The sequence below is a fragment of the Neoarius graeffei genome, chromosome 1 (genome assembly GCF_027579695.1).
Source record: "Neoarius graeffei isolate fNeoGra1 chromosome 1, fNeoGra1.pri, whole genome shotgun sequence".
Classification (NCBI taxonomy): Eukaryota; Metazoa; Chordata; class Actinopteri; order Siluriformes; family Ariidae; genus Neoarius; species Neoarius graeffei.
This window is the reverse complement of record NC_083569.1, coordinates 104,097,970-104,125,146: the sequence shown is the minus strand read 5'-3', so window position 1 is coordinate 104,125,146 and position 27,177 is coordinate 104,097,970. Positions and strand designations below refer to the sequence as shown.

The following is a 27,177-nucleotide window of genomic DNA, read 5'->3' as shown; positions in this document are numbered from 1 at the left end:
TCTAGAGCTACTGAAGCTACGAGGATATAAATCACCAGGATTCTAATTTACTGCGTGAGAAGTATTATATATATTTTTTGAAAGGTTTATTCGCGCTACAAGTCCATGAAAGTTGGAATTGTTCGTGAAGGGGTTAGTTAGATTTTGGGAGCGTGACGCGCACAACAAGCAAAAGAAAAAACAAATTTTCTTCCGAATTTCCTTGCTTTATCAAAATTATTTTTTGATACATTAAAAGACTGTTTATAGTATTTAAGTGATTTTTTATTATAGAGAATATTTGATCAAAACTTTCAAAACAGCATTCAAAGTGATTTTTCACGGGTGTAAATGTTACGCGTGACGTCCATAATTACGTTAAATTTTAAGAACTAAAATTCTGTTAAAAATTCGAGATTTGTGCTATCATTCTGGGGTTTTGCTGAATAATACTTTAGGGAGTTCTCTTACAATGCTGAAAATTCAATGAGTTTTGGTGAAATTCTAGAAAAGTTATTTACATTTTAACGCGCCTGATAGCGATTGTGCTCACACAGCGTGCTACTCATAATACTGAAAATATATTGAAATCTGGTTCGTTTTTTGCTTCTTGCTGTCTTCTAAGGTTATTTATTTCTTTACAGAAGTTGATGAGGACTAAACAATTCTTCTTTTGGCCCTGATAAATTAAAAATAATTCGCAAGATTAAATGTACTGTACATATCAGGACTTGTACTGAAAACTCCAAATAGGTCATGGCCTAAAGGTTCGAGAAGCAGCTTTGGGACCAAAGGGTTGCCAGTTCGAGTCCCTGGACCAGCAGGAATGGCTGAAGTACCCTTGAGCAAGGCAGCTAACTCCCAAATGCTCCCCAGGCTGCTCTGGATATGTTGCATGTTGCTCTGGATAAGAGCGTTTGGTTAAAAAAAAAAAACAGCCATTCATGTAATGTAAAATAAATCATCAGCTGAAGGAAACGTGAGACACGTACTGCTTCCGCCCCATCAGATAAGAGCAGGGGAATGTGCTGGAGGTTCCCGACCCCAAGAAAGACCCTCTAAAGCTGAGCAGACACATAGCTGTCATAGATTTTAAAAACAGGAAGACAATCTCATACTTAACCTCAGTTCGGAATTTCTTGTCTTTCTTGCAAGACACCATTTGGAGGAAACTCGAGAATGTAAAAAAATAAAATAAATACTATACACTCGTGTTAATTGTAATACACTAATGGCAAACTGTGTCATCTTTCAGTAACACGTCGCCCCCTGGTGGTGACATGACTATTTTGAACATGGGGGTAAAATGCAAGTGATCTGTGGTTACCTGGATGTAGCCATGCTGATCGATGAGAAGGTTCTCAGGCTTCAGGTCTCTGTAGATGAGGTCTAGTGAGTGGAGGTACTCAAACGTGAGGACTATCTGTGCTGCGTAAAACCGTGCATGTGGTTCACTGTAGAGAAAGGTGGGCAAAGTAGTACGAATTTCACTAAGGCAAAAGTAATGGCCAAAAGGAGACAATCAAGTTACCACTGTCAGTCAAGTCAGTGGACATCTAATCCCATCTGAACTGCACCGTATTTACATCCATCTTACAACTCAAACTCATTATTTCTGTCACTTATTACAATTTCTACCTTGACTAAATCTCCTTCTCCTGAGAAAAAAGACGCATGCTCACTCAGGTACCTGAACCTCCCGATTCTTCTTAGATGTGAGAACATCTCGCCGCCCGGTACGTACTCCATCACCATATACAGGTTGGAATTATCCTGAGAACATGGAAGAAGGAAATGTTCAGTTTCACACACAAGTGAACCAGCGCTGCAGAAAGCAGGAGGGGATTGAAACAACACCTTGAAGGCGTATTCCAGTCTGACGAGGAAGGGGAACGTTACTGCCTGTAATATTCTCTTCTCGTTTAGCGTGTGTTCTATCTGTTTCAGTTTCACCACCTGCAAACACACAACACAATACGAGTTACATCACGAGGACGTGAGCCATGGATTCCAGGTTTCTGCAAATAAACCCTACAGGCGAGTGAAGTGATGAAAATCACGAGACCCAAAGACATTCATACAAAATACAGTCTGGAACACAGTGTACAGTTCTGCTTAGAAACTACAGTAATGTTTTATTTTATGTCTACAAAAAAAAAGTAATCAACTAAGCAACTAAACCATGTAAATAATTAAACTAACTAGTGAAGCAAGGAAGGAACCAAGTAAACAACTAAGTAAGCAAGAAACTCAGTCAATAAGTAACTAAGCAATTAGGTAACTAACTAAGAAAGCAAGGAACTAAGTAAGCAAAGAAGCAACTACGTAAGTAATTAGTCAACTAACATAACCAAGCAACTAAGTAAGCAAGAAACACTAAGTCAGTAAGCAACTAAGCAAGTAATTGGGCACCTAGGTAAATACATAAATAAGCAACTTAGTAAGCAATTAGGCAACTAAGTAAATAAATAAGTAACTAGTCAACTAAGTAAATAAGCAACTAAGCAAGTCAACTAAGTAAATAAATAAGCAACTAGTCAACTAAGTAAATAAGCAAGTCAACTAAGTAAATAAATAAGCAACTAAGTAAATAAATAAGCAAGTAAGCAAGTAAACTAAGTAAATAAGCAACTAAGTAAGCAATTAGTCAACCAAGTAAATAAATAAGCAACTAAGTAAATTAACTAAGCAAGTCAACTAAGTAAATAAATAAGCAACTAAGTAAATAAACTAAGCAAGTCAACTAAGTAAATAAATAAGCAAGTAAGCAATTAGTTAACTAAATAAATAAGCAACTAAGTAAATTAACTAAGCAAGTCAACTAAGTAAATAAATAAGCAACCAAGTAAGCAATTAGTCAACCAAGTAAATAAATAAGCAACTAAGTAAATTAACTAAGCAAGTCAACTAAGTAAATAAATAAGCAACTAAGTAAATAAACTAAGCAAGTCAACTAAGTAAATAAATAAGCAAGTAAGCAATTAGTTAACTAAATAAATAAGCAACTAAGTAAATTAACTAAGCAAGTCAACTAAGTAAATAAATAAGCAACCAAGTAAGCAATTAGTCAACTAAGTAAATAAATAAACAACTAAGCAAGTCAACTAAGTAAATAAATAAGCAACCAAGTAAGCAATTAGTCAACTAAGTAAATAAATAAACTAAGCAAGTCAACTAAGTAAATAAGTAAGCAAGTAAGCAATTAGTTAACTAAATAAATAAGCAACTAAGCAAGTCGACTAAGTAAGTAAATAAGCAACTAAGCAAGTCAACTAAGTAAATAAATAAGCAACTAAGTAAGCAAGTCAACTAAGTAAATAAATAAGCAACTAAGTAAGCAAGTCAACTAAGTAAATAAGTAAGCAAGTAAGCAATTAGTTAACTAAATAAATAAGCAACTAAGTAAATTAACTAAGCAAGTCGACTAAGTAAATAAGCAACTAAGCAAGTCAACAAACTACTAAGCAAGTCAACTAAGTAAATAAGCAACTAAGCAAGTCAACTAAGTAAATAAATAAACAACTAAGCAAGTCAACTAAGTAAGCAAGTCAACTAAGTAAATAAATAAGCAAGTAAGCAATTAGTTAACTAAATAAATAAGCAACTAAGTAAATTAACTAAGCAAGTCAACTAAGTAAATAAATAAGCAACTAAGTAAATAAACTAAGCAAGTCAACTAAGTAAATAAATAAGCAACCAAGTAAGCAATTAGTCAACTAAGTAAATAAATAAACAACTAAGCAAGTCAACTAAGTAAATAAATAAGCAACCAAGTAAGCAATTAGTCAACTAAGTAAATAAATAAACTAAGCAAGTCAACTAAGTAAATAAGTAAGCAAGTAAGCAAGTCAACCAAGTAAATAAATAAGCAAGTAAGCAATTAGTTAACTAAATAAATAAGCAACTAAGCAAGTCGACTAAGACCCCGTCCACACGTAGCCGGGTATCTGCTAAATCGAAGATATTTTTCTACGTTTTGGCCTGTCATCCACATGAAAACACATCAAAAACGAATATTTAAAAAAACTCCGGGCAAAGTGAAGATTTTTGAAAACTCCGTGTATGCCTTTTCGTGTAGACAGAGATAACCGGAGTTTTGCGTTTTAGAACGTCACAATCTGCGGCAAAAAAATGACAACAAATCTGCCCTGACGTCAAACGTGCGACCTTTGTTTACTGCAGAAGCCAGATTAAGCATGGACTTAAGCTAGCCGCACACTACGGCGATCCACGCGGTACCGAACCGACCCATTTCAGAGCCGACTCCCGACAGGGCACGCACATATCCCCCGACTGTTGACGAGTGCAGTCGCGATTGAAGCGACATGTGACAAATTAATAGCTTTGTGATTGGCTATTGGATATAGTTACTGTTAAATCTAACACTTGAAGATGCTACAGGCTGAATTACAAATGACACAACATGGAATATGTAGCGCACTATCTAGGCTGCATGAGCTATTATTCCCAACCTTAAATAGTGCACTTATATAGGGGAGTTAAAGCGATTTGGAATTCAGCCACACAACTTGAGCAGAGTGGCTTTCCAGCCCACTGTGTCTATGGATAAAGCTTCAGTCTATGGAATTACAGTATATACCTGCATTAGCTGCTACCAACACGTAGTTCTCGCGCTAGAAATTGTGTTTAATGATGTCACGTGTTATATGCGAAAGATAAGATTGGCTATTGCTAGCGACTCTCGCCGATCAGTCTGGCTCCCGATTAGTTTTTCGAATCGGCTGTGAGATGAGTCGGTACCATCGAAAACTAGTCTTTACGCCTGACTCGCGACTTCAGTTGGCTCAGTACGCTGAAAATCGGCGTAGTATGCGGCTTGCTAAAGAGTAATGGATCGGAGTAGTGCCTTGAAAGCGTTAATTATTGTGCAGGTGTTATTTACATGTTTAATTTTAGAAGCCCAACTACTGCTCCAAGAGCACAGGCGATGTGATTAGGGGGTAGGATTTGGGGAAATAATGCCATCTACAGGTTTGGAATGCTTATGAATGTGATTGAAAACGCAGATGTTCGGTTATGTGTGGAAGGGATTTTTTTCGAAGACGAGGTGGTGTGGATAAAACATTTTTATAAACGGAGGGGGGGAAATGTTCGGTTTTAAAAATACCCGGCTACGTGTGTACATGGCATAAGTAAGTAAATAAGCAACTAAGCAAGTCAACTAAGTAAATAAGCAACTAAGCAAGTCAACTAAGTAAATAAATAAGCAACTAAGCAAGTCAACTAAGTAAATAAATAAGCAACTAAGTAAGCAAGTCAACTAAGTAAATAAGTAAGCAAGTAAGCAATTAGTTAACTAAATAAATAAGCAACTAAGTAAATTAACTAAGCAAGTCGACTAAGTAAGTAAATAAGCAACTAAGCAAGTCAACAAACTACTAAGCAAGTCAACTAAGTAAATAAGCAACTAAGCAAATAAATAAACAACTAAGCAAGTCAACTAAGTAAGCAAGTCAACTAAGTAAATAAATAAGCAAGTAAGCAATTAGTTAACTAAATAAATAAGCAACTAAGTAAATTAACTAAGCAAGTAAACTAAGTAAATAAATAAGCAACCAAGTAAGCAATTAGTCAACTAAGTAAATAAATAAACAACTAAGCAAGTCAACTAAGTAAATAAATAAGCAACCAGTCAACTAAGTAAATAAATAAACAACTAAGCAAGTCAACTAAGTAAATAAATAAGCAACTAAGTAAGCAAGTCAACTAAGTAAATAAGTAAGCAAGTAAACTAAGTAAATAAATAAGCAAGTAAGCAATTAGTTAACTAAATAAATAAGCAACTAAGCAAGTCGACTAAGTAAATAAGCAACTAAGCAAGTCAACTAAGTAAATAAATAAACAACTAAGCAAGTCAACTAAGTAAATAAATAAACAACAAAGCAAGTCAACTAAGTAAATAAATAAGCAAGTAAGTAATTAGTCAACTAAGTAAATAAATAAGCAACTAAGTAAGCAAGTCAACTAAGTAAATAAGTAAGCAAGTAAACTAAGTAAATAAATAAGCAAGTAAGCAATTAGTTAACTAAATAAATAAGCAACTAAGCAAGTCGACTAAGTAAATAAATAAACAACTAAGCAAGTCAACTAAGTAAATAAATAAACAACAAAGCAAGTCAACTAAGTAAATAAATAAACAACTAAGCAAGTCAACTAAGTAAATAAATAAGCAACTAAGTAAGCAAGTCAACTAAGTAAATAAGTAAGCAAGTAAACTAAGTAAATAAATAAGCAAGTAAGCAATTAGTTAACTAAATAAATAAGCAACTAAGCAAGTCAACTAAGTAAATAAATAAACAACTAAGCAAGTCAACTAAGTAAATAAATAAGCAACTAAGTAAGCAAGTCAACTAAGTAAATAAGTAAGCAAGTAAACTAAGTAAATAAATAAGCAAGTAAGCAATTAGTTAACTAAATAAATAAACAACAAAGCAAGTCAACTAAGTAAATAAATAAACAACTAAGCAAGTCAACTAAGTAAATAAATAAGCAACTAAGTAAGCAAGTCAACTAAGTAAATAAGTAAGCAAGTAAACTAAGTAAATAAATAAGCAAGTAAGCAATTAGTTAACTAAATAAATAAGCAACTAAGCAAGTCGACTAAGTAAATAAGCAACTAAGCAAGTCAACTAAGTAAATAAGCAGCTAAGCAAGTCAACTAAGTAAATAAATAAGCAAGTAAGCAATTAATTAACCAAGTAAATAAGCAACTAAGTAACCAAGCAACTAAGTACGCAGGTCTGACCATCCCAAATATTCAATTTCTATTGTTTAAAAAAAAAAACTGATTTATTTCTCAGTTTAACTTCTCATACGAATACTTCTAACTAAGAATTTAATCAACTAGCTGCAAAGATATGGCTAACAGAGTTAAAATGCCCAGCCCTAACAATCAACACGCATTGCTCCACAAACCTTCTGTTTGTCCAAAATCTTCATGGCATAGAACTGCTCTGTTCCCTTGTGTTTTACCAACATGACTCTGCCGAAACTCCCCGTGCCCAGAGTCTTCAGTCTGTCAAAGTCATCTAGGCAAGTTGTGCTCTAGATGGAAAAGAGATAAATTAAAACGCCTTGTTCAAGCACAGTAATTTCAAAATAAATGCTACAACAACCCAACACAGCTGTCCATGCAGATCAAAACTACTGAACTCTATTCAGCAGCAAGAACGCATCAGCAGGAACATGGAGATTTTAATTTTCCAGACATCAGCTGATGCTGTGCTTCATTTATTTGTGTGTAAAAGAACACACACGTGCAGAAACGCTGTGTGTGTGTGTCCCCGCTTCAGAAACATGCTCCTGGATGAACAGCACACAGTCCGACACGCCGATGTGCGCAGTATTAGTTGTTCACGCTGCAAGAAATGTGATGCAAAACAGCACGTGCAAATGACGTCTCTCTTTTACAGTCCAAAAATATTACTGATAAAATCCTGTAAAGTCAGTCAGTGTTACTGTCCCGGGACACACGCAGGAGCAGATCAAAATCACACGACTGACTCTATTTTACATCACCACCAAAACTAGATTTCATTCTCCTCAAGAAATACTGCACACGCTCTCTCTCTCTCTCTCACACACACACACACACACACACAGACGAAGAGAGGAAAATAATTATAACTAAACAGACAAAACTGGGAATAAATAAATACGCTAGTTAGTTTTTGGAAGCTGTTGAACAATTAAACTGATTAAATAGAAAGGAAGAAAAGGCGGCAGAGAGTTTGAAAGAAGGAAGGAAAGACAAAAAATGGAAAAGGACATGGAAAAAAGGAGGGAAGAAAATAATAAAAGAAAAAAAATGATTGGAGAAACAAAAGAGCACAGTAACAAAAACCAAATTAAACAATTTTGAAAGAAAAAGGGATAGAGAAAAAGAAATATGGCAAAATGAGCAAGAAAAGATTGGGAAGGAAAGAAAAGCAATGCTTGAGAGAGAGAGAGAGAGAGAGAGAGAGAGAAGAAAGAAAGAAATGCTTGGGAAAGAGAAAGAAAGAAAGAAAGAAAGAAAGAAAGAAAGAAAGAAAGAAAGAAAGAAAGAAAGAAAGAAAGAAAGAAAGAAAGAAAGAAAGAAAGAGAAAAAGAAAGAAGCAATGCTTGGGAAAGAGAAAGAAAGAAAGAAAGAAAGAAAGAAAGAAAGAAAGAAAGAAAGAAAGAAAGAAAGAAAGAAAGAAAGAAAGAAAGAAAAGCAATGACTGGGAAAGAGAAAGAAAGAAAGAAAGAAAGAAAGAAAGAAAGAAAGAAAGAAAGAAAGAAAGAAAGAAAGAAAGAAAGAAAAGCAATGATTGGGAAAAGAAAGAAAGAAAGAAAGAAAGAAAGAAAGAAAGAAAGAAAGAAAGAAAGAAATGCTTGGGAAAGAGAAAGAAAGAAAGAAAGAAAGAAAGAAAGAAAGAAAGAAAGAAAGAAAGAAAGAAAGAAAGAAAGAAAGAAAGAAATGCTTGGGAAAGAGAAAGAAAGAAAGAAAGAAAGAAAGAAAGAAAGAAAGAAAGAAAGAATGCTTGGGAAAGAAAAAGAAAATGGACAGAGTACAAGAAATAAAGAAAGGATCAAGGAAAGAAAGGACAGATGGAGAAGAAAGTAGGAGAAACAAAGAAAATGAGGAGGAAAAACAAAAAGAAAGAAAACCCAGAATGGCTGGAAAGCAGAGAGAAAGTAAGCGATGGAAAGAAATTTGTAGTTAAGGATGGAGCTGGGGCGGCACGGCGGTGTAGTGGTTAGCGCTGTCGCCTCACAGCAAGAAGGTCCGGGTTCGAGCCCCGTGGCCGGCGAGGGCCTTTCTGTGCGGAGTTTGCATGTTCTCCCCGTGTCCGCGTGGGTTTCCTCCAGGTGCTCCGGTTTCCCCCACAGTCCAAAGACATGCAGGTTAGGTTAACTGGTGACTCTAAATTGACCGTAGGTGTGAATGTGAGTGTGAATGGTTGTCTGTGTCTATGTGTCAGCCCTGTGATGACCTGGCGACTTGTCCAGGGTGTACCCCGCCTTTCGCCCGTAGTCAGCTGGGATAGGCTCCAGCTTGCCTGCGACCCTGTAGAAGGATAAAGCGGCTAGAGATGATGAGATGAGATGACGATGGAGCTTCCTGGTTCCCGTGGTCACCATGACAACCCTGTGAGTCGCTGTGTGTGCGGTGCTCACCTGTGGTGGACATTCCCATTTCCTCAGGAAATCTTCTTTCGCTTTGGCCAAGAACTCTTTGACTGTAGAGGAGAGAGAGAGATCAGCACCCTGTGCTAGTGCTGCTAATCATAATGCTAATAACGCTAACAATACACACAACACCATGCTAACGGCTCTGCTGTAGCGCTAATCTACCCCGTGTACAGACTGTGAGCTAATTCTACACAAAAGAGGAGCATGCAAATGCAAACACACACAAACTCACACAAGCACTACTTTAGATGACCCAATGAGGGAAAAGGGAGGAGGAGGAGTCTAAACGACACACAGGTCACATGGGTTTGCGGTAAACGTTGTGCTTTCGCACTGCAGCGGCTATTGAAGCCAATTGACACGTTTTCTGTCATTGTGATCATCTAATGAGATAATGTTCATACCAAACGTCTCTATAAATCACCAGGGATTTGCAGGAGCATTCACCCAGATGGATGGGATGATCGAGAGACAGATAGGGACAGAGAGAGAGACAGAGAGAGAGAGAGAGAGACACACACACACACACAAAGAGAGAACAGGAGAAAGTTTCATGTGAAACAATAACATCATATGCACAAGAAATGGATCAGACATGAGACACAGAAAGGAAGACATCACTAACGACTACGTTACATCCCATAATAATCACAGACTAAAAACCTGAAAATAATGAACATTCCTGAAGAAATACTGCACACACAAACTGAAGATAAGGAAAATAAAAAAGACAGAACGAACAAATGAATAAAGAAAAAACAAATTGGAAAATTAATACTTTTAGAAAAGAAAGAAAGAAAGAAAGAAAGAAAGAAAGAAAGAAAGAAAGAAAGAAAGAAAGAAAGAAAGAAAGAAAGAAAGAAAAGCAAGAGAGAAAAAGAAAAGCTTAATACAGTAAACAATTTGGAGAATTGAGGCAATGGAAAAGGAATAAAAACAAGAATAAAAAAATGAGGAAAATGGAGAAAAAAGATGGAAACAAAGCAAAAGGAGGGGAAAAGGGAAAACGAAGTGGAGAAGAAAAATGACAGGAGGTATGAAGAAGAACGAATCAAAGAGCTGATATAAAAGGGAAAGAACAGGAGAAAGAAAAAAGACGGAGAAAAGAAAAAGAACTAACAGAAGAGTAAATAAATTAGGAGAAGGAAAGAAAGGGAAAGAAAAAGACAGGAAGTAGGGAGGAGAGAGAAGGTCAGTCACAGACTTTACAGTGAAAATCAGGAAAATAACAGGTGAAATGTAGGTTGGGGTTTTTTCCCCCTTTTACACCGTCACTGATCAGACACAGTGTGTGTGTGTGTGTGTGTGTGTGTGAGAAACATTTCCAACAGAGCTACAAATGATTTATTCAGATTTTTAAACGTGGGTTAAATGAGTTTTTAAAATAAACTCGTCTCCTTTCTCTGGGAGTAGTGAACATCTGCAGCTCGTCTCCTTTCACATTAAAATCCTCCTTTTATGGGTCTCTGGTTTTCCTCTCATGGTGTGTGTGGGGGTCTTTACTGCTCCACCACACACACGCGCGCGCGCGCGATAATATTCCTTGAAAATTTTGTGCATCATTTAACTGTTTATTGTTTAATTTAATTATTTATTACCAGCTCTGTATTCGGGTCATTTACATGATTTCAACACACAGTATCTTTAAACACAGTGTTTCTGACTCACACATCTTAAATAAATAAATTAATAAAAAGTGTGTGTTTTCAGCCTGTCTCTCTCCACCATGTTCATCCTTCAGTGCATGTGGAGAAAAGGGAGAAAGAAAGGACAAGAAAAGAGACAGGATAAGAAAAACAAACAAAGAAAAAGGACGGACAAGAAAAGAGACAGGATAAGAGAAAGAAAGAAAGAAAGAAAGAAAGAAAGAAAGAAAGAAAGAAAGAAAGAAAGAAAGAAAGAAAGAAAGAAAGAGACAGGATAAGAGAAAGAAAGAAAGAAAGAAAGAAAGAAAGAAAGAAAGAAAGAAAGAAAGAAAGAAAGAAAGAAAGAAAGAAAGAGACAGGATAAGAGAAAGAAAGAAAGAAAGAAAGAAAGAAAGAAAGAAAGAAAGAAAAGAGACAGGATAAGAGAAAGAAAGAAAGAAAGAAAGAAAGAAAGAAAGAAAGAAAGAAAGAAAGAAAGAAAAGAGACAGGATAAGAGAAAGAAAGAAAGGACAAGAAAAGAGACAGGATAAGAGAAGAAAGAAAGAAAGAAAGAAAGAAAGAAAGAAAGAAAGAAAGAAAGAAAGAAAGAAAGAAAGAAAGAAAGAAAGAAAGAAGACAGGATAAGAGAAAGAAAGAAAGAAAAGAGACAGGATAAGAGAAAGAAAGAAAGAAAAGAGACAGGATAAGAGAAAGAAAGAAAGAAAGAAAAGAGACAGGATAAGAGAAAGAAAGAAAGGACAAGAAAAGAGACAGGATAAGAGAAAGAAAGAAAGGACAAGAAAAGAAAGAAAGGATAAGAAAAGAAAGAAAGGACAAGAAAAGAGACAGGATAAGAGAAAGAAAGAAAGAAAGAAAGAAAGAAAGAAAGAAAGAAAGAAAGAAAGAAAGAAAGAAAGAAAGAAAGGACAAGAAAAGAGACAGGATAAGAGAAAGAAAGAAAGAAAGAAAGAAAGAAAGAAAGAAAGAAAGAAAGAAAGAAGACAGGATAAGAGAAAGAAAGAAAGAAAGAAAGAAAGAAAGAAAGAAAGAAAGAAAGAAAGAAAGAAAGAAAGAAAGAGAGAACAGGATAAGAGAAAGAAAGAAAGAAAGAAAGAAAGAAAGAAAGAAAGAAAGAAAGAAGACAGGATAAGAGAAAGAAAGAAAGAAAGAAAGAGAGAAAGAAAGAAAGAAAGAAAGAAAGAAAGAAAGAAAAGAGACAGGATAAGAGAAAGAAAGAAAGAAAGGACAAGAAAAGAGACAGGATAAGAGAAAGAAAGAAAGGACAAGAAAAGAGACAGGATAAGAGAAAGAAAGAAAGAAAGAAAGAAAGAAAGAAAGAAGACAGGATAAGAGAAAGAAAGAAAGAAAAGAGACAGGATAAGAGAAAGAAAGAAAGAAAGAAAGAAAGAAAGAAAGAGACAGGATAAGAAAAGAAAGAAAGAAAGAAAGAAAGAAAGAAAGAAAGAAAGAAAGAAAGAAAGAAAGAAAGAAAGAAAGAAAGAAAGAGACAGGATAAGAAAAAGAAAGAAAGAAAGAAAGAAAGAAAGAAAAGAGACAGGACAAGAGAAAGAAAGAAAGAAAAAGAAAGAAAGAAAGAAAGAAAGGACAAGAAAAGAGACAGGACAAGAGAAAGAAAGAAAGGACAAGAAAAGAAAGAAAGGACAAGAAAGAAAGGACAAGAAAAGAGACAGGATAAGAAAAAAAGGACAAGAAAAGAGACAGGATAAGAAAAAGAAAAAAAAAGAAAAAGAACAAGAAAAGAGACAGGATAAGAAAAAAGGACAAGAAAATAGACAGGATAAGAAAAAGAAAGGACAAGAAAAGAAAGAAAGAAAAGAGACAGGACAAGGACAAGAAAAGAGACAGGATAAGAAAAAGAAAGGACAAGAAAAGAGACAGGACAAGAAAAGAGACAGGACAAGAAAAGAAAGAAAGGACAAGAAAAGAGACAGGATAAGAAAAAAGAGGACAAGAAAAGAGACAGGATAAGAAAGAAAGAAAGAAAGAAAGAAAGAAAGAAAGAAAGAAAGAAAGAAAGAAAGAAGAGAGACAGGATAAGAAAAAGAAAAAAGGACAAGAAAAAAGTACAAGAAAAGAAAGAAAAGAGACAGGATAAGGACAAGAAAAGAGACAGGATAAGAAAAAGAAAGGACAAGAAAAGAAAGAATGGACAAGAAAAGAGACAGGATAAGAAAAAGAAAGGACAAGAAAAGAGACAGGACAAGAAAAGAGACAGGACAAGAAAAGAGACAGGACAAGAAAAAAGAGGACAAGAAAAGAGACAGGATAAGAAAGAAAGAAAGAAAGAAAGAAAGAAAGAAAGAAAGAAAGAAAGAAAGAAAGAAAGAAAGAAAGAACAAGAAAAGAGACAGGATAAAAAAAGAAAAAAGGACAAGAAAAAAGTACAAGAAAAGAAAGAAAAGAGACAGGATAAAGACAAGAAAAGAGACAGGATAAGAAAAAGAAAGGACAAGAAAAGAAAGAATGGACAAGAAAAGAGACAGGATAAGAAAAAAGAGGACAAGAAAAGACAGGATAAGAAAAAGAAAAAAGGACAAGAAAAGAAAGAAAGGAGACAGGATAAGGACAAGAAAAGAGACAGGATAAGAAAAAAGAGGAAAAGAAAAGAGACAGGATAAGAAAAAGAAAGAAAGAAAGAAAGAAAGAAAGAAAGAAAGGAGACAGGATAAGAAAAAGAAAGAAAGAAAGAAAGAAAGAAAGAAAGAAAGAAAGAGACAGGATAAGAAAAAGAAAGAAAGAAAGAAAGAAAGAAAGAAAGAAAGAAAGAAAGAAAAGAGACAGGATAAGAAAAAGAAAGAAAGAAAGAAAGAAAGAAAGAAAGAAAGAAAGAAAGAAAGAAAGAAAGAAGACAGGATAAGAAAAAGAAAGAAAGAAAGAAAGAAAGAAAGAAAGAAAGAAAGAGACAGGATAAGAAAAAGAAAGAAAGAAAGAAAGAAAGAAAGAAAGAAAGAAAGAAAGAAAGAAAGAAAAGAGACAGGATAAGAAAAAGAAAGAAAGAAAGAAAGAAAGAAAGAAAGAAAGAAAGAAAGAAAGAAAGAAAGAAAGAAAGAAAGAAAGGAGACAGGATAAGAAAAAGAAAGAAAGAAAGAAAGAAAGAAAGAGACAGGATAAGAAAAAGAAAGAAAGAAAGAAAGAAAGAAAGAAAGAAAGAAAGAAAGGAGACAGGATAAGAAAAAGAAAGAAAAAAGGACAAGAAAAAAGGACAAGAAAAGAAAGAAAGGAGACAGGATAAGGACAAGAAAAGAGACAGGATAAGAAAAAGAAAGGACAAGAAAAGAGACAGGATAAGAAAAAGAAAGAAAGAAAAGAGACAGGATAAGAAAAAGAAAGAAAGAAAAGAGACAGGATAAGAAAAAGAAAGAAAGAAAAGAGACAGGATAAGAAAAAGAAAAAAGGACAAGAAAAGAGACAGGATAAGAAAAAAAAGAAAAAGAAAGGACAAGAAAAGAAAGAAAGAAAGAAAGAAAGAAAGAAAGAAAGAAAAGCCTTGTCCCTTCTTCTAGATAGCCAGCATTAGGATGTGAACCCATGGTCAATCATGACCGACGGAGGCCTGCTGCTACTGGTTTGGGGGGGCCTTTCGGGGGGCGGGGCACTCCCCTCCCCTCCCCAGTATAATGAAACACTAAACATCACCAACTCCCTTTTTTTCAATGTTTGTAGATAAAACAAATCAGAACTATAATTCTGTGCAGCTTTTTGATATTTAATTGCTTCATCACGCACGGCCATCTTCTAGCCCTGTTTTCTGCAGAGGTAATGAACCCATTATGTCCACATAAGCATCATGTATTAATAGTTCATGTTACTGTGCCGCATTCGTCTTTCTTGAGAACTTAAACGCTTGGGAAGACGGATACACTCCAATAAACAGGAGTATAAACTGAGAGGTTTGCTTGGTGCGAGTCAGGATCTAACGGCGCTGACGTACTGCAGGATGCACAACGGTGCCGTTTGGCTTTCCAGGAAAATCAGCACCATGTTTACATTTCCGTTAGCTTACGATCAGATCTCATCACATCTGATGCAAATACAGACCCAATTTTACCCTTTACAGAAAAATACCAGTCACCGCACGCAACTCTTAAACGGGACCTGAAGGCAAATTTTCTATTATCAAAATTCTATTTCTCTCATTTTATTAAATATCGGAATGCATTTTTGATCGCTATTTTGTCACTGCTGTAGCAAGTTATGAGTGTTTGAAATACGCTCTGTAATATATCAGTCCGTATGTCAAAGCGATGGCCGTAAACGAGATTCGCTGAGACCTGTGCGAGACATCGTAGGACGGAAGTAAAACGTATAGCGGAAATCAATCAAAGTGACCGACATCAGCCAACGTTGTCAAAAGACGTGCGCGCCCTCTTTAGAAGGCTGATGTGATCAAGCCGGAAGTTTTCCCTGTGTCCGAAATTGCTCCCGACTCACTATATAGTGTGGACGTCATTTTGTAGTGCTGTCCGAAACCTTAGTGAGGATTATGTTGGAAATGCGCTCAGTATAATATGGATTTACCACAAAAATACGCGCATGTATTTATTTTTGAAAACCCACCAGCCGGCTGATCTGGCACGTTTTAATTGTGCGACAGTAATGACCAGCGTGAAGGACTCGTCCTTATCCTGTCGTCTTTCCGACTCTCCTCTACTTCACGTTGGTTCGGAGTCGTATGGAATAATCTCCATCGCTGATGAAGCTGGCGAATCTCAAAATTAATCTAAATTGGAATGATATGGCGATCTGGCCGCTGTGTAAACAGTTTTCAAAATGGCGGCGCTGACACTTCATGTTTGAAGTCTTGCACAAGTCTGGTGAAGATCGTGCGGATAAGCGACGCTTGCTGTGGACCATCTCTCATCTCATTATCTCTAGCCGCTTTATCCTGTTCTACAGGGTCGCAGGCAAGCTGGAGCCTATCCCAGCTGACTACGGGCGAAAGGCGGGGTACACCCTGGACAAGTCGCCAGGTCATCACAGGGCTGACACATAGACACAGACAACCATTCACACTCACATTCACACCTACGCTCAATTTAGAGTCACCAGTTAACCTAACCTGCATGTCTTTGGACTGTGGGGGAAACCGGAGCACCCGGAGGAAACCCACGCAGACACGGGGAGAACATGCAAACTCCGCACAGAAAGGCCCTCGCCGGCCACGGGGCTCGAACCCAGGACCTTCTTGCTGTGAGGCGACAGCGCTAACCACTACACCACCATGCCGCCCCTTGCTGTGGACCAAACGAGCTACATTCAGCATGATGAAAAACTGAAAAGGCCGATAAGCGTAATATAATATGCCAATACGGGTCACGATATAGTAAGGTTAATAAAACCGAAAACGTAATTGAATAACATCTTAATTAAGAAATAAAGCAAGTTTAAAAATGGCTTCAGTTCCCCTCTAATTCACTTGGCATGTAACGATACAGTTGTGGTCAGAAGTTTACATACAGTGGCATGAATGTCATGGCAATATTTGGGCTTTCAGTAATTTCTCTGAACTGCTCTTTTCTGTGGCAGAATGATTATACAGCATACAGCTTTAATAAAAAAAAAAAACACTAGAATTTGGTGCACAAGTTTTAATTTTCTTTGGGTTTTCTGAAATCATCACAGGGTCAAAATTATACACTACCGTTCAAAGGTTTGGGGTCACTTTGAAATGTCCTTATTTTTGAAAGAAAAGCACTGTTCTTTTCAATGAAGATCACTTTAAACTAATCAGAAATCCACTCTATACATTGCTAATGTGGTAAATGACTATTCTAGCTGCAAATGTCTGGTTTTTGGTGCAATATCTCCATAGGTGTATAGATAGTTTTCACATGACGTCACAGAGTCAGGGATTCCCTGGTGGCGGCCATCTTGCGGGTCAAGCTTACCGTACGGGTCACTGAGCACACATTGTAACGCGCGAGTACAAAGTCTTCAAAAGAACCCAAGCAGGCTATTTAAAGCTAGCAATGGTGCACACCTGTTGTATTCACGGCTGTCGTAATAGGTCAGATGATGAAGTCAAGCGGAGCTTTTATGGAATTCCCACTGTATGGGAGCACAAAGGCGAGCAAACACTCAGCACACAAAGGAGAAATCTATGGCTTGCGAGAATCAACCGCAAGGATTATCAGCCTTCCAAACACAGCAAAGTCTGCTCCGATCATTTTATAAGTGGTAAGTTGTTTAAATAAACAATCAATTGTGTTTAAGTTTGTTTTTGGAAACCAAAACATCATGTAAACAATCTCTGGAGAATGCCTAACTGGAACCGCTGAGTGTACGTTTACATTGTAATGTACACTTAATATCGCTCGTTTGTCACGTTTCTATTTGAAACTTGTCACTTCACTCACGCAAGGGTCATTTTTGAAAAACATTTTAGGTCTATTCTGTAGTCCTGAGCGGTGTGCAGGACTGCGCAAATGTGCGCAGCTTCCCGATTTAAACTGTTTTTTTCTCATCCTTATACTTCCTGTTTCATGGACTGTAACGGATTTGCTTATTTAGTAATTTTAATACAGAATTTACTTTGAAATTATAATCGGACACTCCAACGCCCCCCCCTAAAAAAAAAATCGGATCTGTGCGATTCAGGCGGCATCCGCCAAAAGGCGTGCTGTGAATATATAAAGTTGTATATATCAGACAGCCTTTAAAGTTTGATGAAGTCAGTTTCAGGCTTTGGCAGTTTCAGGCTTTGGCAGCCCTGCATAGTCACTTGAAAATGCATCTTTGTCCACTTCGTAGGGGTCAATTCCCCCAATCAAGGCCAGTTTGGCTGCATACCGGTGTCGTGAGATGTCGTCTAATGTATCTATATACTTCTGTTTGCTTGATTTTGCCGACATTGATCTTTATTTTAGAAAACTGACTATATAACTTCATAAATTCGTCCGAGATAACGTAGCCGGTAGTGGCGATGGTCTGTTTTGCTTGCCCACCAAGATGGCAGCTGGGGGGCGTTCCCCGGAATGCCGTGACGTCAGTGAAAACTATCTATACAGGCCCATTTCCAGCAGCTATCACTCCAGTGTTCTAATGGTACAATGTGTTTGCTCATTGCCTCAGAAGGCTAATGGATGATTAGAAAACCCTTGTACAATCATGTTAGCACAGCTGAAAACAGTTGAGCTCTTTAGAGAAGCTATAAAACTGACCTTCCTTTGAGCAGATTGAGTTTCTGGAGCATCACATTTGTGGGGTCGATTAAATGCTCAAAATGGCCAGAAAAATGTCTTGACTATATTTTCTATTCATTTTACAACTTATGGTGGGAAATAAAAGTGTGACTTTTCATGGAAAACACAAAATTGTCTGGCTGACCCCAAACTTTTGAACGGTAGTGTACATACAGCACACCTAATATTAGGGTAAAATGTCTCTTCGCAAGATTCACCTTGACCAAACATTTTTGTTTACCATGAACAAGCTTCTGGCAGAATTCTGGTTGGATATTTCACGACTCTTTTTTTTTATTTTTTCTTGGCATGGACTCGACTTATAAGCACGATCCATTTATTTTCAACAGGGTTGAAGTCAGGACTTGTTTTAAGCTTAATGTTAGCCTGCTTTATCCTCCACAACCAGCTCTGATGCATGTTTGGGTTCATTGTCCTGTTGTAACTCCCAAGTCGTGTTCAAGTTTCTGATGGTTTATGCTGAAGAATTCTGAGGTCGTCCTCCTTCTTCATTATTCCATCCACTTTGTGCAATGAACCAGTTCCACTGGCAGCAAAACAGCCCCAGAGCATGATGATCCTACCACCACCACCAGCTGGTACAGTGTCCCTCTGTACATGGTGGTCATTGTGGCCAAACAACTCAATCTTTGTCTCATCTGACCATACAGCTTTCCTCCAGAAGGCTTTTTCTTTGTCCGTGTGGTCAGCTTCAAACTTGAGTTAAGCTTGAAGGTGTCAGTTTTGGCGCAGGAGGTTATTTCTTGGACAGCAGCCTCTTAGTCCATGGTGATCTGAACTGTAGACAGTGATCCATCAGCTTCCAGTTCATGGCAGGGCTGCGCCATGGTGGTTCCCAGGTTGTTCCTGACCATCCAAACCAATTTCCTTTCAAATTTAGTTCCCTCTGAAATGTGCTCGTTTATTTCTGTAATAGCTCACAAAATATCAGGCCAGTCTGGCTGGGAAGTTATTTAATTTGAGGGGATTAAAGCAAATAATGTGCATGAAATCGCTTGCTTTGCGCAGTCAAGCAGACAGAGGAAGTCCGTGTGTGCGTACGCATGCGCAGCTTTCCCTTTGACCGTTCCATCATTCTGTCGCTAAACGAACAGCTGATCACACCGAGGTGCTCGCTGACCGCCGATATTTATTAGTTTGGTCCTGCGTTGCATTTCCTTCGTATAGAACATAACGTCTTTTCTTCTCGCTTTCCGTTACTGTAGTCGGTCTTTCACGTTTCATTCACGTCCTCCATTTTTCTCTCCTGTTTAAAATTTGTATCCCACAATGCTTTGTGTGAACAGGGAAAGCCCACCACGTGATGCATGACGTAGTATCTTGTATTGGGTCATGGTGAAGCAGGAAAAAAATAGTGGAGAATTTACATGTAGGGCCACATGGCCTTAATTGTTCTGTTAATACATAAATAAATAAATAAAAAAAATTGCAAGTCTGTGATTTGAATTCAGTAGCTTTCGGTCCACTAAACAAAAATAATTGGGTGTCGGGGAAATTTCTTTCTATGACCTGCACCTGAAAAATCTGAAATGCAGTACAGCTTTCACTCTACAGCCTGATAGTCATCGTGTTCACACTGATAAAACTCCACGTAGGACAAAAAGAACAACTTCTAATCAGCTGCATGCACTTGGAGCTTGAGGTCTGGACATTTGCTCTACTTTTACACACACGCGCTTAGCTAGCGAGCCGTGCAGCGGTGTTTTACACGGCCAATTCTCAAAAAACGCGGCCGTAAATCCCCAAACACGGCCTATAAATTTTATACTAACCCGTGCTAACCAAAATGTTGTGAAATTGTTGTTTTATGAAGTAATTTTGTGCATTTCTGTGGACATTTTTAATCGACGGTCAGCGGTTTCCCGGGGCGCGTGCTTTCTATATATGGAAGTTAAATAGAGAAAATCTAATTTACCGCCAAAAATATAGCAATTCTTATACTCCGAGTTTTGAGAGCTTCGCCAGCGAAGCTCGGCAGGTTTAGAATGAGTAGGTCACGTATTTAGATGAATATCTTCGTGAGTTTATCATACAAGCCTGATAAACATACGGACAGAAACTTTATACTTTACACTTCCCTTTGTGCCTACTGCCAAATAATATTATAGTTTTTCAATGACCTAAATTAGATGAAGCATAAAACTCGTCCCCTTCCTCAGTCACACCGGACTCGGCGTGCTGAGAGCCCAGGCCATTATTAAAAAATGTTCTGTTTCCGGTCCACCGGCCGGGTGAGTGCCGTTTGTGCGGTTGACATTTTTTTCGGGTTCGTAAATCTAAAATCGAACTTGACATTTCTGCATTCCCAGAGCTTTCCACTAAGGCTCATACTAGCCAGCCGTGACAAATAAGTAGCCAGCCGAGGGGGGGGGGGGGGGGGGGGGGGGGGAGTAAACACAAAATAAACTCCTGTGCACGCAGTTCCCAGGATTAAATGCATTTTCCACAGACCATTTATTTATTCACTTTACTCAAATACAAAGTAAAATGGCAGTAAATCTTCTTTCTTTTCTTGCGTATTGCATCATGAGGCGTTCCTGGCTTGTAAATCTCTTATTTTCGGTGCATGACACATTCACGCAGCTGAGCATTAACAATGACAACGGTCTGCAGGGGTGGCTGCACAATTAAACACTCAGCGAACATTTCTCCATTTGTGTATGAAAATACACTCCAACCACACAGTTTGGTTTCATTTACAACCAATGGTGTCTGTTGATGCCAGCACGTAATTGAACAAGAGAAGACTGGTTTACCGGAGACAAAATAAGCGTCATCTCTGCTTCTGTCCCCTCCGACGGCCCCGACACACTAGCCTGGGCCCGCCCATCCTAAGTGTGACGCAACATGAGGGCCTGTTGCGAACTTAGTCTGGGAAGGCAAGCTATCTCTAGCTCTTCCAAGCTCCCGAAAAATCGGGAGCAATCAACTTTGAGCATCTCCAACGGCCCTGGGTAGAGGCGTGTTCAAGGCAGTGACGTAGTAGAACTGCAACCGGAAGCCATAGATTGTTTACAGAATCTATGCCGGAAGCGCTTCATTCACTAGAAATATTACGAACATGGAGCAGCGGCAAGCCTTTGACACAGCGGTAGATGCTGTATTGAAAGCATTCAACGGGAAGTTCTCATTGAAAACGGAGCAAAGAGCAGCCCTGGAGGTATTTATTGAAAGGAAGGACGTTTTCGCCTTGCTCCCGACCGGCTTCGGTAAGAGTTTAATCTACCAGTTAGCCCCGCTGGTAGCCAAATCAGTGGGGCTCAGCGAGAATCCTATCGTTGTGGTTGTCTCGCCTTTGATCGCGCCATTATCGTCCTCTTCAGCTCCTCCTTCTTCTTCCTGTTACTCAAGCAGTTTCCGTCGCATCACATACGTCAGAGGAAAGAGTGATGTGATTGGTTTAAGCTTCGTCACAGCCTTTTCTGGCTTTGACCAGTAGCAAACTGAGGCATTTCAGGGAGGCGGGTCAACCACGCACTTTGGGAAACGGTTGGGCTTAATATCTATGCCAGACCAAATGCTCGCAGAGCTTTGAAGTTGCGTTAGCCAGACTACCGACACACTACTGCCTCCGCCGAGTGCGTGCGCGCACACACCGCATGTCGGGGCCGCGGATGAGTTACTCTCCCTTGATCAACGAAGTCGGCGGGGAATTTGTGGTTATTATCGGTACAAACAGCGCGAATCACAACTTAAATGAGTGCGGTTCAGTTTGACATTATTGTCAGTCCGTTAGATAAACATTTAATTTTATTAAAATCGAAAATTAATATTTAGAGCCTGTGGGCTACAAAAATAACAGTCATTAAAGTAGCCGGCTGGACTTAATTGTGTAGCCGGCGCTTGTGGAAAGCCCTGCATTCCGCGCAGAATATAGAATTGAATCAGCTCTGCGCGTGCGCCGTGCGGCACAAAAAAATGGCAGCCACCATGAAGGAAGGAGAGCTGGAGTTTTCAAACATTTGCTTAAGTGTGAAATCGCAAAATGGTATTCTAGCGAACAACAAAATAGTAAAGATTCAGAAAAACAAATCATTCAGTGATCATTTTAATAGTGTAATTTCATCCGAACTCGGCCTAACGCTCGATTTAGAACTACAAAAAGTCCGTGTGTCGGACAGTTTAAGTACCTTTGTAAAAGTTTTGCAAATGTTGCAGTCAGCATTTAAAATGCTAACTTAAAGTTTTTGTACAAGTTTCAGTTGATTAAACCGTCATATTTTATTAAATGTGTCTGCTTTTGTAATAAAAATGTACTGAAAGAAAAAGCAAACACAGCATTGCGATTTCTTATCCATCCATAAAAATAAAAAAAAAATCCCTCCCTCCCGACCGAAAATTTTTTTGCTCACCCGGTGGACAGGAAACGGATTTTTTTTTAAGGATGGCCCCACTTCCGCATTCATAAAACACTGTTCCCATGGTAATAGCATGATAATCACTTTCACTCTTTCGGTTTCGATTGGTTTCTCTTTCGCCAAGATTTACATTACCTTAAAATCGTAGCACGCTGTGTGAGCACAATCGCTATCAGGCGTGTTAAAATGTAAATAACTTTTCTAGAATTTCACCAAAACTCATTGAATTTTCAGCATTGTAAGAGGACTCCCTAAAGTATTATTCAGCAAAACCCCAGAATGATAGCACAAATCTCGAATTTTTAACAGAATTTTAGTTCTTAAAATTTAACGTAATTATGGACGTCACGCGTAACATTTACACCCGTGAAAAATCACTTTGAATGCTGTTTTGAAAGTTTTGATCAAATATTCTCTATAATAAAAAAAATCGCTTAAATATTATAAACACAGTCTTTTAATGTATCAAAAAATAATTTTGATAAAGCAAGGAAATTCGGAAGAAAATTTGTTTTTTCTTTTGCTTGTTGTGCGCGTCACGCTCCCAAAATCTAACTAACCCCTTCACGAACAATTCCAACTTTCATGGACTTGTAGCGCGAATAAACCTTTCAAAAAAATATATAATACTTCTCACCCAGTAAATTAGAACCCTGGTGATTTATATCCTCGTAGCTTCAGTAGATCTAGAGATTTAGTTGATTTAGTAAATCCCAAACGCTGTGAAACACGCCAGCCATCTATGGTGAGAAGTGCTGCTGTAGTTGAGAAACTCTCATTCCTCCCGCTTCCAACTAACTCCGTGACCCAGACCAAAATAATGTCATGCTCATCACTTAAGGATGATTTATGCCAAGTTTCACGGAAAAATACAGCGAAATAAACTTGCTAGAAGCATTTTTCAAAATCCCAAACACCATGAAACCCTTCTTGTAGGGTTTCAGGTTACAAATTTCAAGAAGAGAAATTGTGGCGCAAAAGTTTGCCACTAAACTCGTGAAAATACTCCATCCTAGCGAGTTTCACAACCGAACTAGGCTACGTGACAGTCCGTGACCACCCAGGAATGTTCTAGAAGGTACGCTTCTAGGCACGTGCGATCGAGAAAGACGCCACGTGAAGGTAGTAAAGGTAGTATTTCCACTGTCTTATGACGTTTTTGCTCGTTTTAGCATGATAAACAATGCATTATGGGTAATCATTAAAATACTGATTTCAAGGTTAAAATAGGTAAAAACAACTAATTTATATAGATATTGTAAAAATTGTGCCTAATAGTTATTTCAGTACATAAAATCAAAACCTGAATTTAAAATTTTTTTCCCTATGTTACACCATTGTGCATCTATAGTATGCTACTCATCTTAACTAGTACTTTCGTAAACCAGGGCTCTACATTAACTTTTGAAACCACTTGTCCTGTCGGGCAAGTTGAAAGGAAATGTACTTGTCCGAATGTGAAGTTGACTTGTCCGAAGAAATTTCATTGTGGCTCCTGTATGGTATTTAATGGTTGCGATGAAAGTTGCGGTGTTTTTTAGGTTTTTGTTGCGATTACATTGCGAGAGGAAGTGAAAGTTGCGAGAAATTGTTGCGATTTTCTCTTTTTGTGATTAAAATTGAGCGATGTTAAATATTAAGTTATTACCGAAAAACTATTGATTAAAAAAAAACAGACACTGAGAAATGGTCCTATAAACAACTTTACCAATATAAAAGATTACCAGGACTACAAAAATGCAGAAAAATAGGCTTTACTTATCCAAATGCACCTGTTGGTTCAAAAGTTAAAGTGCAGAGAACCTCACAGCACAACATGAAGTTACCTTAAAATATAATATAAATGCCTCAGCTTTCATGTAAGAAAAAAACCTATTAATACTAGTACTGTGTGCAGGCAGTCTCTCCTGAAGACTAAATTACACAATAATTATAAACTAATAAAATAAATGGCTCAGGCTTCATAGAAGAAAAAAAAACAACAATTTGAACAAAATCTCACAGTATGATGCTGAAGCTGCCTAAACAATGGAAAATAAAATACCATTTTGGCAAAAATGTTGGCATCCATTAATTTCTTGTATTAAGTAAAGTGCACACAGTCCTTCACTGTAAACACAACACACTTTCAGTAACAGAATTTAAGCCTATATAAACACTGACTCGCACATGCTGCTTCTCTTGAACGTATACACGGAAGTAAGGCGGAAGGTGGTTTGTTGACGTCACCTCAGGACGACGCCAACGATTGGTCAAATTTGCGGGAAAGTTGCGTTGATTGGATATAATTGTAACACCGCCCTGAATTCGCAGGGATTGGTTGAATTTGCGTTGAAGTTGCAAATCGCAACATCGCGAAATCCTGGAGGGTCTGGTAAACGACCGTTTACTTTTCAGCTCAAATACACGAAGCGGTATTGGCCGGTTTCTCAAGCGGAATATTGCGCGTGCGCACATCGCTCTTTCCGAAGAGAAACATCCGGCGATTCATCAAAACAATATGTCGAGTGAGATGCTTCAGAAATCATGTGAATAAACTGATAAATTTGATACGTAACCTGAATATCGGCGTATTTTGACACTTGTCCGATCGGACAAGTAACTGAGACGATGAACTTGTCCAACATAAAGGATCACTTGTCCCGGACAAGCGGACAACCGTTAATGTCGAGCCCTGTAAACTACCATTATTATGGAATTTTTTTGTATTGTTTACAGTATTTACATTTCCAGTAACTACAGGAAAATTTCCTTTCATTTGTAAGGAAGTAAAAATTTCCTTTCACTTTCACCGAGGTCTTGAAAGTACTGAGCAAGGCCCTCTGGGCCGAGGTCACGGTATTTCACCATACGGACCGACCTTAAGCTGGTAAATAATATATTTATTTTTTTCTTTACCAAATTCTAACAGAAAACGAGCGCGCCCGAAAGGGAAAACCGAGCCGAGCCGCCATTTTGAATCCTCATTCACGGCTGTAATGCAAATGGATTCCTCCTCGGTATACAAGTGCACTTCCATGGCAGGGAAAAAACTACATTTTGCCGCCTATGTAGTCCCCTATTTATACAAAATTGAGTCATTCAGGATTCAGCCATGTTTTTGCTCGGCGTTAGCAACAGTTAGAGGTTTTTAGCTTTCTCCTGAAATGCTTTCTTTTATTTCTTCTTCCTCAGGGTAGTAAAACTCGCTTTCGCTGTGAACACTGTCGTTATCGCTATCCATGCTGTAAAATTAATGCTATTCTCCTGAGAAATGCTGGCAAAAATTTATAAGATTTTTGATAATCTTATAAATAAATCTTATTAAAAAAAATGTTGACAAAAAATGCTACCATGTTTGTTGTTGTTGTGAATGAGCGAGTCGCCAGAGGTCCGTAATCGGGGTCCGTATCGTAGGATACTGACCCGCTCGCCAGCCAATCAGAGCACAGGATTTGATGGAAACCGTACCGCGAAAAAAATAAAAGTATATTATTTACCAGCTGGGAGGTCCATATCGTGAAATACTGTGACCGAAGCCTTGAAAATACTAATCGAGGCCTCTGGGCCGAGGTCAGTATTTTCAAGGCCGAGGTCACGGTATTTCACGATACGGACCGACCTTAAGCTGGTAAGTAAAATATTTATTTTTTTCTTTACCAAATTGTAACAGAAAGGGAAAACAAAGCCAAGGCGAGCCGCCATTTTGAATCCTCATTCACGGCTGTAATGCAAATGGCTTCCTCCTCGGTATACAAGTGCACTTCCATGGCAGGAAAAAAACCTACATTTTGCCGCCTATGTAGTCCCCTATTTATACAAAATTGAGTCATTCAGGATTCAGCCATGTTTTTGCTCAGCATTAGCAACAGTTACAGGTTTTTAGCTTTCTCCTGAAATGTTTTCTTTTACTTCGTCTTCATCAGGGTAGTAAAACTCGCTTTTGCTGTCAACACTGTCGTTATCGCTATCCATGCTGTAAAATTAATACATTAACAAAAGATACTACCCTTACTTTTGTAAATTCGCAAGTGACGGATATCATACTGGATCTTTTGTCACTTCATAAACGTTGCATTGTTCTGAAGATATCAGATGACAATTGCGTGATTTTTTTCCCTCTGTTGCCAGTTATAAATTTAATGCATTTGTCAGTTGAGGCACAAATTCTGATTCCTCACAGTTCTCTCTACGCAGTGCTCGTTCATATAACCTTAGGTCTATTGACTGATTAGTCGAGGTATTGGTAACTGGCAGCGTGAGTCTGTGATCTCAGAATCTGAGGCTGAAATGTGCACAAACCTAGGTGTCTGGTGCTGCTGCTCGTGGCTTAATTGTATGAAATTTTATATCCGGTGGTGTGTTTGTGTCAGCGGTCTTGTGAAAGTTACACCTTCATCCCGTGAGGCGAGTGAGTATCTCACCTCGTGTTTCATATCGATTGGCATTGTAACTGTCGTGGAGTGGTACTGCGTACGTGTGTCAGCAGTGTTGCAGCAGAAATTAGAAGGGCACTTGGCGAGCACAGATCTCCACTAAGACCAAACGTTCGTCGAGCCACCCTGTGAGTCCAATCTACTCTATAATTGAATCGGTTCTTCCTTGACCCATGCTACACCTTTCTGCCAAGTTTCATAAAAATCCAGCCAGTAAGCAAGATTTTTGCGTCATTTTGAGAAAACAATTAAAAAGTGGCGGTACGTTAACAGGTAATGCTACTTTTTTTTTTTTAGAGCAACCTCACAACACCAGTAAAAGAAATCTCTGGCGCTGCTTTAGAGCTGTGTTACTTCAGTCTGTGGTGATGTCACATTCATTCCCTCTGCTGTCTAAAC

At 38.0% G+C, this 27,177-nt stretch overlaps 1 protein-coding gene across 2 annotated transcripts in view; it reads right to left on the bottom strand.

Moving 5' to 3' along the window:
* Nucleotides 1-27,177, bottom strand: part of prkacbb (protein kinase, cAMP-dependent, catalytic, beta b) — an 82,250-nt gene that overhangs the window by 18,276 nt on the left and 36,797 nt on the right. For both annotated transcript variants that reach the window (XR_009653999.1, XM_060913819.1), the window contains exons 2-6: nt 9,142-9,203; nt 6,916-7,044; nt 1,837-1,935; nt 1,670-1,752; nt 1,307-1,433 (exon numbers count right to left, since the gene is read on the bottom strand). Coding sequence is in view for 1 of the 2 variants with exons in the window: in XM_060913819.1 (XP_060769802.1) it covers nt 1,307-1,433; nt 1,670-1,752; nt 1,837-1,935; nt 6,916-7,044; nt 9,142-9,203 (500 nt within the window). In the remaining variant the exon portion in view is untranslated. The remainder of the gene's footprint in view (nt 1-1,306; nt 1,434-1,669; nt 1,753-1,836; nt 1,936-6,915; nt 7,045-9,141; nt 9,204-27,177) is intronic.